This window comes from Condylostylus longicornis, unplaced genomic scaffold, assembly GCF_029603195.1.
Source record: "Condylostylus longicornis isolate FDR11 unplaced genomic scaffold, ASM2960319v2 ptg000004l, whole genome shotgun sequence".
Classification (NCBI taxonomy): Eukaryota; Metazoa; Arthropoda; class Insecta; order Diptera; family Dolichopodidae; genus Condylostylus; species Condylostylus longicornis.
Genome location: NW_026577973.1, coordinates 14814338 through 14830287, shown reverse-complemented (window position 1 = coordinate 14830287; position 15950 = coordinate 14814338). Strand labels below are relative to the sequence as shown.

At 24.8% G+C, this 15950-nt stretch overlaps 1 protein-coding gene across 1 annotated transcript; it reads right to left on the bottom strand.

The window, feature by feature from the left end:
• Window positions 1-1531: 1531 nt before the first annotated feature.
• Window positions 1532-5121, bottom strand: LOC129613419 (uncharacterized). The gene is made up of 4 exons (XM_055527486.1): window positions 5108-5121; window positions 4612-5000; window positions 2267-2414; window positions 1532-2198 (listed from the first exon to the last, which is right to left on the bottom strand). The coding sequence occupies exons 1-4, from the start codon at window positions 5119-5121 to the stop codon at window positions 1769-1771; spliced, it is 981 nt and encodes a 326-aa protein (XP_055383461.1). The 3' UTR covers window positions 1532-1768.
• Between the last annotated feature and the right edge of the window lie 10829 nt (window positions 5122-15950).

The window sequence follows — 15950 nt, the reverse complement described above, 5'->3', positions numbered from 1 at the left end:
CTTCATTCTGAAATTTAGTCCTTATTGAAAATATGCAATATTATCTTTTGAAAAAATTATTACGAGTTTGGGCATTTTCGTTTTTTAGCTGAAATATTGAATTTCATTGAATTCAAAGTTATCAGACCTGAATTTGTTTAATTCAAAAAAAAATCCAAAAAAAATTCTTACAATTACAAGATCTTACATGTTTTATGTCAAAATTAATTTCTGTTTTTCCTTAATTGAAAATGACACACTCACTTTTTTTATAAGTGGTTAGTGACAGTTTTTCCAAATTTGTATTTCTTATAAAAAGTTGAAAGTTTGTAATATTCAACGATAGATGGAAATTTCAATATTTGAAATACATACATGCATGGTTTTAAAATTGAAAAGAAAGTAAAAAGTATCGTTAAAAATAACGTTTTAATAAATAAAATTTATTAAAAAAATAAGAATAAAATGGAAATTCAAGTAAATTAATATGTATAAATAATATGTATATATCTATGTATATAAATTAACATTCGTAAGTGATTTATTAAATCGTCGCTAGGTACACTTTTTTAAAATTACATTATGTACATAGATTTTTTTAATTATTCACATTAAACAAGGTGAAATTTTAATAACACCACTTTACAAATGTTTTACGAATGCATAATTTTACGTTACACAAACCATTGCAATAACAAGATCACATAATAAAATATGATAATAAAATATATGACCGGATCATATATAAGAAATTCAAGATTTAAATGAAAATTGTTTAATTTGGGCAACACTGCTTTTATGGTGACAATTTTTCACAGTTTCCTAGAAGTATAACAAACCAATGTCAATTAGTACTTACCGATTTTCAGCAGGAAAGCTTAAATATTATCCCTACTTAAACTAAAGTAATTCTAAATAATTAATCTATCAAATAAATAACGCCAAGATTAACTGGTTTAGTTTTAGGTATATGAAAGATTTTGCGTACAAAAAGGAAATTGTTTCAGCAATTATTACATAAAATATAATAGTATACATATAGGTAAGCTGAACTCGTTTAAAAATTTTGCTGATTTTCTTAAGCTGACGTTAAAAATTTTAAACTTTGGTTGACAGCAAAAACGTTACGAAACTATTCGTTTCGTAAACTCAAACAATTCAGATTTCGTATAATGTAACGTGTAATATGTAGTCTATACCTACATAGTCGTACAGGCATCCGACTTCTCGCTTCATACTTAAATTAATAATTCACTTAATCAAATAGTTACACAATAAAAGTTATGAATATATTTTTAAATATTTTTTAAATGTATTTTTAATTATAAGTTTTTAAATATATATGTAAATATTAAGGTATATACATTTATACAAATATAAACCGAATTTTAATATAATAACATGTATGTATATTAAATGAAATATGAATTTTTAGAAAAATTTGCAAAATAATTATAGCTAGAATAATGAAATACAAAATTTAAAAGAAATCCTTTGGAATTGCTTTATTTTATATTTACATATTTGAATGTGCGTAAATTTATAAGATTATATCTTTGGTTGGAAGCCGAATATTCCTTGCATATATTTACATTTTAGAGTTATTTACAAAATGTACCAATTCCAACACATTTTGCAAATGACATTCCTTTTTTTTTTGTTTAATGCAAGGCTACTTATCTATTAAAATGTGTTTTATTTTCACTATTAGATTTAATGAAATTTAACATTAATACAATATATATGTCAACTCATATGAATAACATATATATATATATACATTTGTAATTTATGGATAATAATAATAATTATTAAAACTATTATGATATGTTGACCATATACCACTCGTAGAAGGATCGCCAATGCTACTAACAGCTCCACCACTTATACAACTTGAAGTAACTGATGTTAATGTTGTTAAATTTGTTGGAGAAGATGTTGGTACAGTAGTAGGTGTTAATGGTGCAGGATGAACTATTACAGGTTCTAAAACTGAATACGAAGGACTTTGTTTGTTATAGTAAGTACATGGTGTTGTAATATAAGAAGATTCTGCTGATTGACAATGCATTTCTTCACAAGTTTCATTTTCACATATTGTTGTATCATTTAAGGATGCAGTTGTAGAATTTGTACATGTACCATTCTGACAACATTCTGGTTCATTTATTGGGCAATCTAATGTTCTTTGAAGATGTTGAATATAATGTATAGCAATTCTAATAATAAAAATTTCAATTAAATATTTAAAAAAATTAATTAACAAATTTATTTCTTTTTTTTTTACCTTAAACATTCAATTTTTGAATATTTCTTTCCAGATGGTTTTTTCATTGGTAGTCTAGCACGGAGTGCATCAAATGCTTTATTCATATCACGCATTCTTGTTCTCTCTCTGTCACAGGCGGATTTTTTCAAATCTGGATTGATGAAATCTTTCAATTAAATTTCAATTAAAAGCTAATAATATAAAAAAATTCTAGTAATATTTTTTTTTAAGCCCGTTAACCTTTTCAAAATATTTATCTGTTTTTTACCATTATACTTTTTGTAAATTGTTTGCGTAAAATTCGTATAAATTGGAAGGTTTTAATATATGGATTCAGTTTTTGATGAGGCTATATTTTTCGTAATTTAATTTGATTTTTTAACAGAATTATTGTTGAGAAAGGATGGAAGTACTTGTACTTATGAATTATTGCTAAATGCTTATTATTGCACGCACATAAAGTAAGCATATACAAGTAAGTAAAAAACAAAATTCATGATAATTTAAAAAATTTGGTCAAGAATTCAACAATGACTCAATACAATGCATACATAAGTTAGTTTGAGTTTGAAGATTTCCTTTTATTTTTATTATGAAACACTCAAACCAGGAGCAGAAAAAATATGTTCCTTTTCTTAAAAATACTTTATTTTCCTTAAATAACCTTATTTATTTATTAAACTCAGATTATTTTATTAAAAAATTCTTCATAATAATTATTCAATTCATATTTGTTCTTATTAATAATGTACGAAATTTATCAGAAAAATTCGGTATAGTGTCAAACTATAGATTAAAGTCAACACACACTTTTATATAATACAAAGTATTGGATATTTTTTTTGTACTACAAAACTTAACGTATATGTTTAAGACATACAATTTTTTCAAAAGGGTGGTAAAGGGTTTCCAATAAATGAATAGTGTACAATAAATAATATTGTATTAAGAAACTTTTTAAGTGATACAAGCACCATTATATTACTTTTTCTAGCATTACTCTTCAATTTAGTGGTCATTTTTGTATAAGAATTTAAATTTTGAATAGAAGTTATTAAAAACAAATTCAATTGGAATGAAAAATAATGCAAATTTCTAATATAAAATATTTTAGTTACTTTAATTTATAACAATAATAATCTTAAAAATACTTAAATTTTCCTTGATTTATAATCTGAAAAAAATGTGATATTCAAGATTGTTCAAAAATATTTTCAACACTTACGAGTATTTAGAAATCAAACATTTTGTTGAATACACCGTCGGCAAGACATAGAATTTATAAGGAAAAATTTTTCCGAATATTCAAACTTTGCATTGAATTCTTTTAAAACTTCATAATTTTCCTTTTAAATATAGTTAAAATTACTTGTAGTTAAAATTTTAGGTAATTTGAACAGTTATATTTACTAAATTACGTATTCCAACTGCGACAATAGATTATTGAATTCAAACACGTCCTGAATTCAATAATCTATTAATATTCTGACATGGCAAATGAAGTGTGAAATTAAACTTCTTGGGAATATACAACGCAAATCTCATTAAGAAGAATAGATTTCTAAACTCCTACTTTGTATTATTTAAAATGTAAGTGCAAGGACTCAATTAAAACTATAATTAAAATTAATTAATTAGAAATTATAATAAAGATCTAAAGAATATTTTTATGGCATTGCCGTAATTTCCATTTGCGTATTATTGTTTTATTAAATATTTAGAAAAAAAAACTATAATTAGGTTTTATTTTATATGAAATCATAAATCTTTACTTAATATTTTCTTCTATATACTCGTATAAATTACGTAGATGATTGTCAAATAACTTTCTAATATTTAGTAAATCTGGAATAATTAAAAAAGAAACGCAGCACTTGTATAAAGATAAATAAAGAATAGAAACACAATAGTAAATGGCAATAATTTAAAAATAATCTTTTGCCTATACTAAAAATATATCCAAAATTTGTTATTATAAGTGTGGTAAGAATTTGGCATTTAAAAATTGTTTTCCTTTCTGGATCAAATCTATACAAAAGATCTGTTGAACATCAATAACACAATAATGTGAAACATAAGTTTTTAAACTTTCAAAAAATTTGTTTTGATAATACGATATTGGAATTATGTTTTTTATTCCGCATGTTGTACCGATATGTCTGTCTACCAGATGTATTAAGTAATAATTTCCTTTATTTTTAAATTCATTGATTATTTAAAATGATCAACCATTCATTATTATTAAGAGTTATGAACAATAAGAGTCATAACAGATAATAAACATTTGTTATAAGGAAAGGAAAAAGAATGGAAAAGAGTGAATTAGGGTACTCTTAAATAAATCAAAATGTTTAGGTAAATACCTTTTTCTGTTTTTAAAATTTTGTCACGCCACTGATTAACTGTATTATTTGGTATACGAATTATTCTATGCTCTGGAACATCACGATAATAAGCTGTAACTGGTGGTGCTGTTAACAAAGATTGATGCCAATATGATTGTGGATTTGTTTGTGTAGATAATGGTATATGTTGAGATAGATGATGATTAGTTGAAGATTGATTTAATGTTGCAGATGCTAAGGTAAATGCTGGAAGTGGTTGTGGTCTTGACGGTGGAGTACGAAATATATTTTCAGATAAACCATTTGCATTAGTAACATGACCAGCAGTACTATCATTTTGAGAATTTGGTGATGAAGATGATGGTGAACTTATTGATTCAGTTTCTGGTCTAGAATTTCCGCATACACTATTTGAATTATTATTTGTTCCAATATCTAATATTATTTTACTTTCATCACTATTTTCATCATTTTCATCTTGTTGTTGTTGTTGCTGTGATTCTTTATCAAATACTTCTCTTGCTTCATATGGTGAATTCAATAAATAGTAAGATGAATTTTGCATATCTTTTTTAATTTATAAAAAAGAGTTTAATTATTTAAATTAATATAGTTTTTGCATATACTTTTACGCTAATTCAATAAAATAGGAATAAAAAAAATATAAATTCTTATATGTATGAAGGAAAATATGTTGTTGTGTTTGTACTATAGTAATTGGATTTGGAACAAGTGATATACAGCACAAGATTACCATAATTTTTGAAATATTAAAAATGTAAAAATTCATTCAATAATTATTCTACCATTAAAATTTCTACTCCATTTTCTTCGACAATGTTTAACTGCTCTGCACAAAATCTTATATAGTTTTAATATCAAAGAATTACTCCTTGAGTATGCCTAAACTGGATTTCTTATCAAAACCGCACTGATTTTTGAAATTGCCATTTCGCTCTTTCCTTAATTTAAATACACTTGACAAAAAAAATTTTAATAATTTCTCTGATTTAAATGTAGGCTTTCAGTTTTTGTTAAACAAATTATTAAAAAAAATAAATAATTTTGTTTTTTGATTAAGATGTAAGAATACATGAAAGTTAGCATACATTAAGGGTTTTTTTTAACTAAAATAAATATAAGAAATATTGTTCACTTTGAAAATTATTTAAATATTAAAAATTGCTTAAATACAGAAAAACCCTTTAATTTTTTTTTGCTTTTTTTTACATAAATTATCACTTTGACTGATAAATGGTTCATTTGACATGTCAATTAAGTAAATGACCAAATTGTACAGGATTGATGCAGCCTATCCAAAAAACAAAAAAAAATGACGATTTTTTTTGAGACAATTAATATTGGCAGCTTCGAAAAGGGCAATTCTGACATCAGCAATTTACATTTTCGCCATATAGGTCTAATTAACTGAGAGGGAGAGAGAGACGAGCACCATATATTCTGCTCGAGCAGTTCTGCCCAAGACAGATAATTCATTTTAATAACCTTATAATGAATTATAATAAAAATTGTTCAAAATAAAAATTTAACAGCATAAAATTGAGAGAAATATGTGAATAATTAATAATTTTTTTACAGGAGAAAAATCTACCTTGTGAAACATTTACAGGAGAATTTTATCTTGGACAGACCTATTATTAATAGTATTTGTATAAGACAATATTTTTTGTAGACGTCCTAGGTTACCCTACCAGCCCCCAAGAGCTTTAAAACCAGCTTCTAACGACTCTAATTCAATAGAAAACCAGGACCTATCGATCAATAAAAAGTTCAATTCCGGACTTTGAAGAAGCAAGAAAAGTGAACTATAAAGACAAATTCCACTGTAAATATACAAGATACTTAATTATTCAACTATTCGAGTAAATTTTTGTAGATTGAAAAGAAAAAAATTGACTAAAAATCGTTTTTATCCTGTTTTCGGTAATATTTGTATTTCCTTAAACGAAACAGCTGAAACAGTGACAAGTTAGCACTATTTTATCGTAAATAAATTGATTCACGTGATTTAAATTGCACTTAAAAAAACATTATGTACAACAATGTACTTTCGAAAAGTGGAAAACTTTCAAACGTGGCATACACGTATAAAAATGTTTCAATTTTGAAGTTCTTTTTGACAACCTAACATTAATACATCCCAAAAGCGGACAAAAATTTCTTGCTGATCTAAATTATTTTGTCCCATTTATTAATTAAATAATAAACACATTACATTTTGAGTAACATTTTGAGTAATATATATATATATAATTTGTATATATATATATGTATATATATGTAGTTTTTCCTAATTGAAATTTCAACTTAAGGACCCATGCACAAGTTTCAGCTTATAAGTATAGTCGCGGCACTGAGTATTGTGTGTGTTGTTTTTCGAATATCATAACAAGATCTGCTACATAAATCAATTGTATTCACCAGTTAAACCAATTAATTTTTATTATAAGCCCATTAATTATTAGTGAATATATTTAAAAATTATTAAAACTCGACTTGTATTCAAATTTTACATCATGATTTCACATTTTTTAAAAATCAAGTAATTAAAAATATCCTGGTTATAAGTTATAAGCTAAAAATTTTAAATAGCATTCAACAATCTATCATCTAATTTAAAAAAAATTGTTTTCCAATTACTTGAGCCTGATAGGATACTAGATAAAGTTACGGGAATATCCTTAATTTAAATAATCCTTTAATAAAACCTTCATATCAATAGGAAATTTTCGATAATTCTGCAGACATACACTAAATGATAGGGGGTTTTTGGTTATGCACGCTCAAAGTTCTACATTAGAATTAAAATTTCTAAGTTGCAGCGTTAAACAGTATGCAAAAATTTTAGCTAAGCTGTTTTTTTTTGTTTATGCAGTCTACAAATTCTGAAACTTCTAAATAATAAATCGTTCGAAAATAACAGAAATTATGTTGTTTATGAAATTGTACCACAATATTTTTCGAATTCCAATCAATTTTATCTTAGCAAAAGTCAATTAGCAAAATCAGGAAATTTTAACAAAATTTAAAGGAATTTAATGCGGCAGACAAAAAATTTAAACTATAGGTCTGCGCTAGATTTCTAACATTTCTTTGTTACAGATTGAATTTCTGAACGAACTTTATTACAGCCAGTAATTTCCGAACGATCTATATATTTTCAGTGTATGTAGCGTAAATTTTCGAACGTACTACAAGCTAAAACTATTCTAGAACTGAAAACCCTCATAAATCTGCAGACACTGAATATTTTATTTTGCAGAAATGTAATACACTCGAGTAATTCTTCAATATTCAACATTATTACAATAGAAAACTATTATACTCTTTTTGTAATTTTAAGATTTTTGCAGTAGTTACAAGTAATTATAAAAAAAAATCTTAAAAATTCCAATAGAACTTTAATCAAAATTGCAATTTTTTTAAATTTTTTGTCTTGCAGATTTGCAGTTTGGATTTATCGAACGTGCTTTATATAAAGGTCAAACTTAGAAGTTGAATTATCGAAAATCCCCGCATATCACAAATAAAGTTAATCAATTTAATTAAAATTTAAAAACCCTTAATTAAATTTGAATATTAAACTTTAAAATTATTTTACTAAATTAATAGGTCACAATTTTTTTTATAAAATATTTAAATTTTGCAAAATACAAGACCAATTTTTTTAAAAGTGTTCCGTCGGAATTTTAATAGATAAAAAAATTCAAAAAAATTTTCATTACAAAATTCAATTTTACAAAATTTTTTAACCACTCACTTAAAAATTATTGTTCTACTTTATTAATTTTCGCAATTGTTCCTTATTGGATTTGGTATACTTTTTAAAAAACAAAAACTTAAATCCTTTGCACAGCTTTAAAAAACCTTTTCTATGTATTTTTCCCGAAAAGAAACCAATTACTTTAAAACCCTTATTTTTTTATTATTATTTTACTAAAGTCAGAAATATTTTAATGCTTTCAAGTTGAAATCGCGTTCAAAACTGGGACGATCGTTTTATTATTAATTATTATTTTTTTTTTTTTTTATTTTTCTTTTTTTGTTCTTATTATTTTAAATATTGTTCATCGTATACACATATTTGTACATTTTTTTTTACCTGTACTTTACTGTTATTAATGGATCACTTTTATATGTATATATATGTATAATGTAAATGTAGATCATTCCGTTAGAATACAAAGATGATGGAGATGATGGTGATATGGTAGCGGTGGTGGATGGTGCTAATGATTATTGTTATAATAATTGTACTCCACAATAGTACGATGAGTCGCGGCGCGGTGGTGAATATTGCAGCGAAAAAATGAATATTAACATTTAATTAATTAATAAAAATATTATTAATTTTCATATTATATGTATATGTGGATCTATAATATTTGTATGTATGTATATATGATCCCTTAAATATATATGTTATCGTCACCAATATTATCTCAAATTCAATTCATTGGATTGGCTCTTATTATTAGTGTAAAAAAAACAAAAAATAAAAAGAAAAGAAAATTTTTTAAAGGGAATGAAACTTTTTATTTTTTTTTTCTCCATATATTTTCAGAAAACCAATTGCAAACACAAGTGTTAAAACAGACGTTTATTTTTTCGAAATAATTAAATAAAAAAAAAAAAATTATAATTTTAATATCCTCCCTTAGAACAACATAGTCGTCATATTTATGGTTGAAATTATTCTCTTTAGTAGTTGATTTGTTGTCGTCTGTTACGGCTTAAAAAATTTATAGAGTTTTAAAGTCAATTTATCGTCTTATTATTGTTACTGTTATTGTTATTATTTTTTATTTTCAAAATTCTTCATTGGTTTTTATTAATTTTGTTATTTTCTTTAAATTATAGACGGTATAAAGAAGGCAATTACGTTATGATTCTGATTTTTCGTTTTTGCAATTCATAATATCTTAAGAAATATTGTATATGCATAATTATATAAAATGAAGTTGAATTTATAGGATAAATTTGAATAAAATATGAGTTCAATTAAATTTAAAATATTAATTTTGAAAATTAAATGTTTTGTATTAAAACTGAAAAAAAATCATAAATTAACCCTGTTTTATTTCTTACATTTTTATATGAAGCCTAGCTAATAAGAGCAGATAAAATTTTTATAATTCTTAAAAACCAACAAAATTATTGCATACCAGTAGGCTCGCGTTTTAAAATACCTATTAAAATTTTACATGCACCTTTATAATAATACAAAATATGAGAAAATTTCTAATTAAACTGAAATTTCATTGGTTTATTATTTAAATTCTATAATTATTATTTATTTATTTTAACGGTTTTCAAAGAATATGAGCTCAAAAGATAATTATAAACACGATATAATCTTATAAATTCCAAATAATCGGTTTTTTTTAATAACTTACAAAAAAAAACAGGATCATGTGGATTCGGTAATGTTCTAGTGCCTAAGTGCTACAAGTGTAGAACAAAAATCAACTTATTCACAGAAAATTTTATTGGAATTCAGTAGGATTATATTATGGGTCCTGTTTTGAACGTTATTATTTTGTATGGAAATTTGCATATGTTTTTGTACATTGTTTGTTTATATGTAAATTATTTTTGATATCAGTAAAAATTTTAGATACTTTTTATTTATTTTACACATAAAAATTAAAAATATAGCAGTTTTTGCAAAATTTGTAAAACTCTAAAATATATGCGAATTTATAATAACTTATAAGAACAATATTCAAGTCGAGTTTCAGTGAAAATTATTAGAAATGAGAGTTGAATTACAAATGAAAATTGAAATAAACAAATAAATACTTATACCTTTCTTTCTAAAATAAGGAAATTTTATTAGAATAACTAATGAAAATTACTTCATACAACAGCAGAACAGATGGATGACGTTCTGGAATCAAAGAGACGAGTTAAATGAAGAAAAATTAAGAAAAATTTCTTCTCGAACTGGACTCGAGCAGTGACCTACCGTTTTCTAGGCCGACGCTCTACCAAAGCGGTAGAGCTATAGCGCCTAGCTACAGAGGTATGAAGAAATTGCCGACAAATTATTCTTCACGTTAGTTTTTACTGTAATCCACATAAAATTTCATTATTTTGACCTTCAGTTTAATATACAATAAATTTCTATGTATATATATAATATTTCTCACTCCTAGGGAGGATAATGGGCGGTTGCACACCCTCAAATCATTCCCCTATTTTAAAAAGTTGTTATAGGTTTTACTATAAGAAGGTGACTAATCTGTCTAAGCTTTTATCATATAATAAATATTTAAGATAATTGATATTTTATTACTTTGACTTTTGTTGGTGTTCAATATCGAATATTATATGAATTTATCGTAATTACTTTTATATTAATATTTTATTATACAGTATTGTATACACCATTTGCACTCGATATCCTTTAATTGAAGGACCGGTACCATAACCATACTACTCAAAAAATACCATTGATCAGAAAATATATTTATTTAGTGTGATATTATAAAATAAGCTGTAATTTGTTATACGGTCAATATAACTCTCTCTCTCTCTGTTATTATGAATTTCCTATGATAAAATTCTTATAAAACAAATAGAGAAATTTTCAAAGTAATCATTTTATTTACCCTATAGTTTTCAAATATACATTCATTAATTTCATCTTTGTACACCTATTTTTAATCATCTTGTGAGTCCTACCAAATAAAATATGTAATATAAAACGTCGTTATTTTAAAGTCAATTTACTTTCGAATTTGTTTTGTTTTCTTATTTGTAACTATTTTTATTTTCTTTCTTATTATTTTCTTATATAGAATTCATAATTTCTACGGTAAAAATGCGCTACTGTTACAATATTTATTGATTGTTACACATTTGCTATAGTTTACTTTTTTTTACCATTTATTATAAAAATTTATTTTATATGTTTAAGAAAAATGAGTAAATAAAATTTTATACTTAAATATAGTTTGTATATGGAAGGTTTGTAGGTGCATCGACACACATTCACATACACTCATATGTGTGGTACGGGATATTAAAATATTTAATTATATAAATGTTTATTTTAATTTTACTGGAATGAAATTTGATGAATTTCTTCTTAAAAGTCTACAAAGAAAATATTTTTCTCTGTTCTTACATTTTTATTATTCAATTTTAAATTTTATTTAATTTTTAATATAATGAGTAATTTACGACTAAAAAAAAGAAGAGTTGAAAAATATCGGTTGCACGCTCTTGAAATTGCGAATAATATTCTAATATTTTTAAAGTTTTGATTTAATAATTCTTAAATATTTATGAGATTATAACTTGCAAAATATAGAATATAGTTACTATGCTGAGACATTAGTTCTTTTGTATCCTGTGTAACATTTTGCTTTTTGAAATTTTATTTTGTTTGTTATAAAAATTTTCCGAATAAATTTGGGAATTTACAATAATGGATAATTTTATAAAATTTTTCTATACATTCAATGTAACGTGTATAACTTTTAAGGAACCACATTTTATTGAGCATCAATACCCTTGCAGAATTGATCTTGCAGAAAACAGAGCAGAAAAAAGAAATTCTTTCAAAATTATTTATGTATTTACAACTTAATAAAGCTATTATTAATAATTGATGACAAATATTAAGAAAAATATAAAAAAATTTGAAAGAATTTGATATTAAAAGTATTTTAGCTGCGTTAAACAAGATTAAGACGCACTGAGGAACTGCGCACTGAGTTTAGTTTAAGAACTGTAATCTTAAATTTTAATATTAAAAAAATATTTTTGGTTGCTTTTTCTCCTCAATTACTTAATTATTACACTATTATATAATTGAAAAAAAAAAAGAATTAGCTGAAAAACGGAATTTTGTTAATTTTAGATGCGCTGCTAATTCATAATAAAAAAAAATAAAATTGGGTCAAACCAATGGTTTTTAAAGTAGCACTTTTTCCTTTAATAAGTAAAAATACTGCTTTTAAAAATAATCTGTGCACTACATTATTAAAATTACATACTTTCATTCATATATGAATATGAATATATTAAAAAGAATTCATACATTTAGCATAAGATATGTATAAAATTTTTGAAAAAATACAAAAGAAAATTTAAAGAGACGTTAACATAATGCTCAAATTTAGGAGTTAATTGCGTGAGTTAATAAAAATGATTATTTTTTTAATCACATGGCATGAATTGAGATGGGGTAGAGGTGGCAAAAATTTTCTTCTAACAAAATTAATAATTTATAAGTATCTATAACAACTGCCAATCTCAGACTCCAACAACTTGAGGTCTAGAAGAAAAACGATATCAAAAATTTGACAAAAAAACGTGGTTACCATTACCCATTTACGAGTAATGGTAAATTTGTTTTTTTAAAGTTCAAATATGGTAAGCCGCTGTAAAAGAAGCCACCCATTACTTTTTTGGGTTTGCAGAATTTAATTTTTTTTTCTAGTTTTTCTACAATAATTACTTAAAAAATAACTTTTTTAGGACTTTTAGGAGCAATAACTTTTAGAGGGAGGGGAGAGGGGAAATAAATTTTTAGTAAAGATCTATATGTATGTTTCAGCTTTCTATCTTCAAAGGTGTAGATGTTTTGTAAACATCTCCACGGACGGACGTACAGAATGAAACTAATAAGAACTTTTTTTCAAAATTATTTTGGAAAAGTGTTAAAAAGGAGGTAGAAAAAATGTTTATTCTAATAAAAATGAGAAAGTCTTCACTGGTATAACCAATTAACATTTTAAATACTACGGGGCGGGACGGTGCGTTTAGTACTAGTAAAATTATTTGAAAAATTTAACACAACGATTAAGAATAAGAGTTAATTTAAGAAGACTACTTTAATTGGACTAGATTTTTTGAATTTGAGTTTGAAAACAAGGTAGTTAGGTACGTGAATTTAAAGTTCGATTATATATATGTATCAAAATGACAATTTATACTTGATTATATGTGCAAAAGCTTGTATGGTTTTTGGTTCGATCTGCTAAGAACTTAGTTTTGCTTGAATTGGGTTCGGAACTTATTTTTGCTTGGATAAATGATAACAAAACAAAGTTCAATTTTCAATTTCAAAATAGATGGTAACACAACAAAGTTTTTGGTAATATAAAAATTTATTAGATCACAATAATTATTTATCGTAAAATTGTTTCATGGGATAATTTTTAAGTTATAAGATCCATATGAAAAAATTTAATTTTACTTTTCAATTTTTATAAAATAAAAATAATTATGACTAACTATATATTATGTAGCTATGTAATTGATGTTTCATCAGGAAACATAAAATTAAAACAAAAAAATAAACAAAAATTAATAAAATTAAACAAAAGTCCAGACCAGGGATGGGGAACCTTTTCTCTATATAAGGCCAAATTTTAGTCAATGCAAAGTCAATCAGGCCGCAAAGTTTAAAAAAAGTCCAAAGGTTATAAATTTTTGCTTTGTGTAGGTTGATGAAAACAAAATTATGTCAGAATATAAAAAATAACATAAAACAGTTTATTTCATAAATAAAAATAGATAAGTAAGTATGTACATTATTAATAAAATAATATGGTTCATTATTTCAATGACTTTTCTGTGATTGTTTGTTGCTCGATAACAATTTTATATTTGGTTCCAGCCTCGTTTGGCAGCAAAATTTTAACTTTTAAGAAATATAAGAAATAAATTTTTTTAAGGACAAAGGCCACTAAAAAACAGTTAAAAGGCCGCATGCGGCCTTAAGGCCGCAGGTTCCCCATGCCTGGTCCAGACGGATCTTAAACATAATTTTCATCTATTATACATAAACATACAACGCATACAATATACTACACAAACACGCATGCAAATATTACTTTTAATCATCATATTCATCTCTTCAAAACTCTTATTTTCTACTCCACATTTTTGCTTTTGTCCAATCAATCTATCATTTATTAAACAACACTCAACTATTTAACCTTAAAATCTTACCTATTCCATTATTCATTTGTATTGCACATACAAAAAACAAAATAATATAATTTATTTATATAGGTTAGATATGTTTCTACATACATGCTTATGTACATACGTAATAATAATGATAATACTGCACATCTTATATGCTTAAGATATTTCGAATCTAATATAAAAATTATTTAAGAAACTTAAGGAAATTACAATACATTGGTTACATACTTTTGTATGTTGGTTATTTATTTTATGTACTCACGTGTGTATATATGTAAGTATTTAAAATATAAATTTATTTCATATGTACATACCCACTTCATTTATAACAGATACATATATCATACAGTAGCCTATAATAATGATGTTAAACTAATGTTTTAACAAAGCATATAAAATTCATTTATTTCACCTGTAATGAGGAACCTATTATAAAAGGACAACAAAACAGAATCGTTTTAACTACCTAAATAAAAATTTTACAAAAGAAAACAAATAAAAACCGAAGCACAATGCCATCGCGTCGTACCGTAAGGCCAATAATTAATATGTTTATTGAAAAAGAAAAATATAAAATAGAAAAAATAAAAAAGAAAAAAATGAATTTCATACAAATTGTTACCATTTCAGAAAATAGTTTATTGTCGCACATCTTCAACATTAACATTGCTTCCAATGGTTTATTAAAAGTTTACAATTTAATTTTTTAATTTGAAATGATTTTTACGAGAATGTTTTGACCGTCAATATTCCAAAAACGAATGAATTCTCTGTGGGTTTTCTTTGAATTTTCTTCTGTTTACTTCAGTGATTCCCAAAATGGTCTATATAGACCCCCAAGGGTCCATGAAGGTCTATCCAGGGGTCTATCAAATGAAAATGGGAGTCTTCGAAAAGCAAGATTGAATTTATTTTTTGTTTAGTTTTGTTTTTTAAATAAATTTTTTATTTAACTTTCTCATATCATAGGTGTAACTTGCTACAGTTAGAAATTTAAGTCTATCATAGAAAGTAGCAAGGGGTTTATCAAAAATTGAAAAACACGACAAGGGGTCTACGGGAGAGAAAAGTTTGGAGAACTCTGGTTTAATTGAAATTTATAATAAAGCATAAGTGTCCATAGAATGGAAATTTTAAGAATTCGACAAATAAGTATGCCAAATTTTGTTCGATACAAACAAAATTTTTCATCTTCATTTTTTGTTTTCCATCTCAAGTGTTTTCTAAGCTCAAAAATCATATCAATTTGGATTAGAATTAATTTCTGAAACATATTTTGATGACTGCTTATTTAAATTTTGCAATGGAATGCAAAAATAAAGAAAAAAATGTGTCAATCGGTAAGGTGATCAATTTATTTTACTCTTTCTATTTTTCTTTTGCACAAA

What these genes read in the sequence shown, in the direction of transcription:
- LOC129613419 (XM_055527486.1), bottom strand. An exon ending in AATTTTAAAAACAGAAAAAG is followed by an intron (nt 2,415 to 4,611) that starts GTATTTACCTAA and finishes TTTAATTGAAAG; the next exon opens with ATTTCATCAATCCAGATTTG. An exon ending in TCAAAAATTGAATGTTTAAG is followed by an intron (nt 2,199 to 2,266) that starts GTAAAAAAAAAA and finishes TTTTATTATTAG; the next exon opens with AATTGCTATACATTATATTC.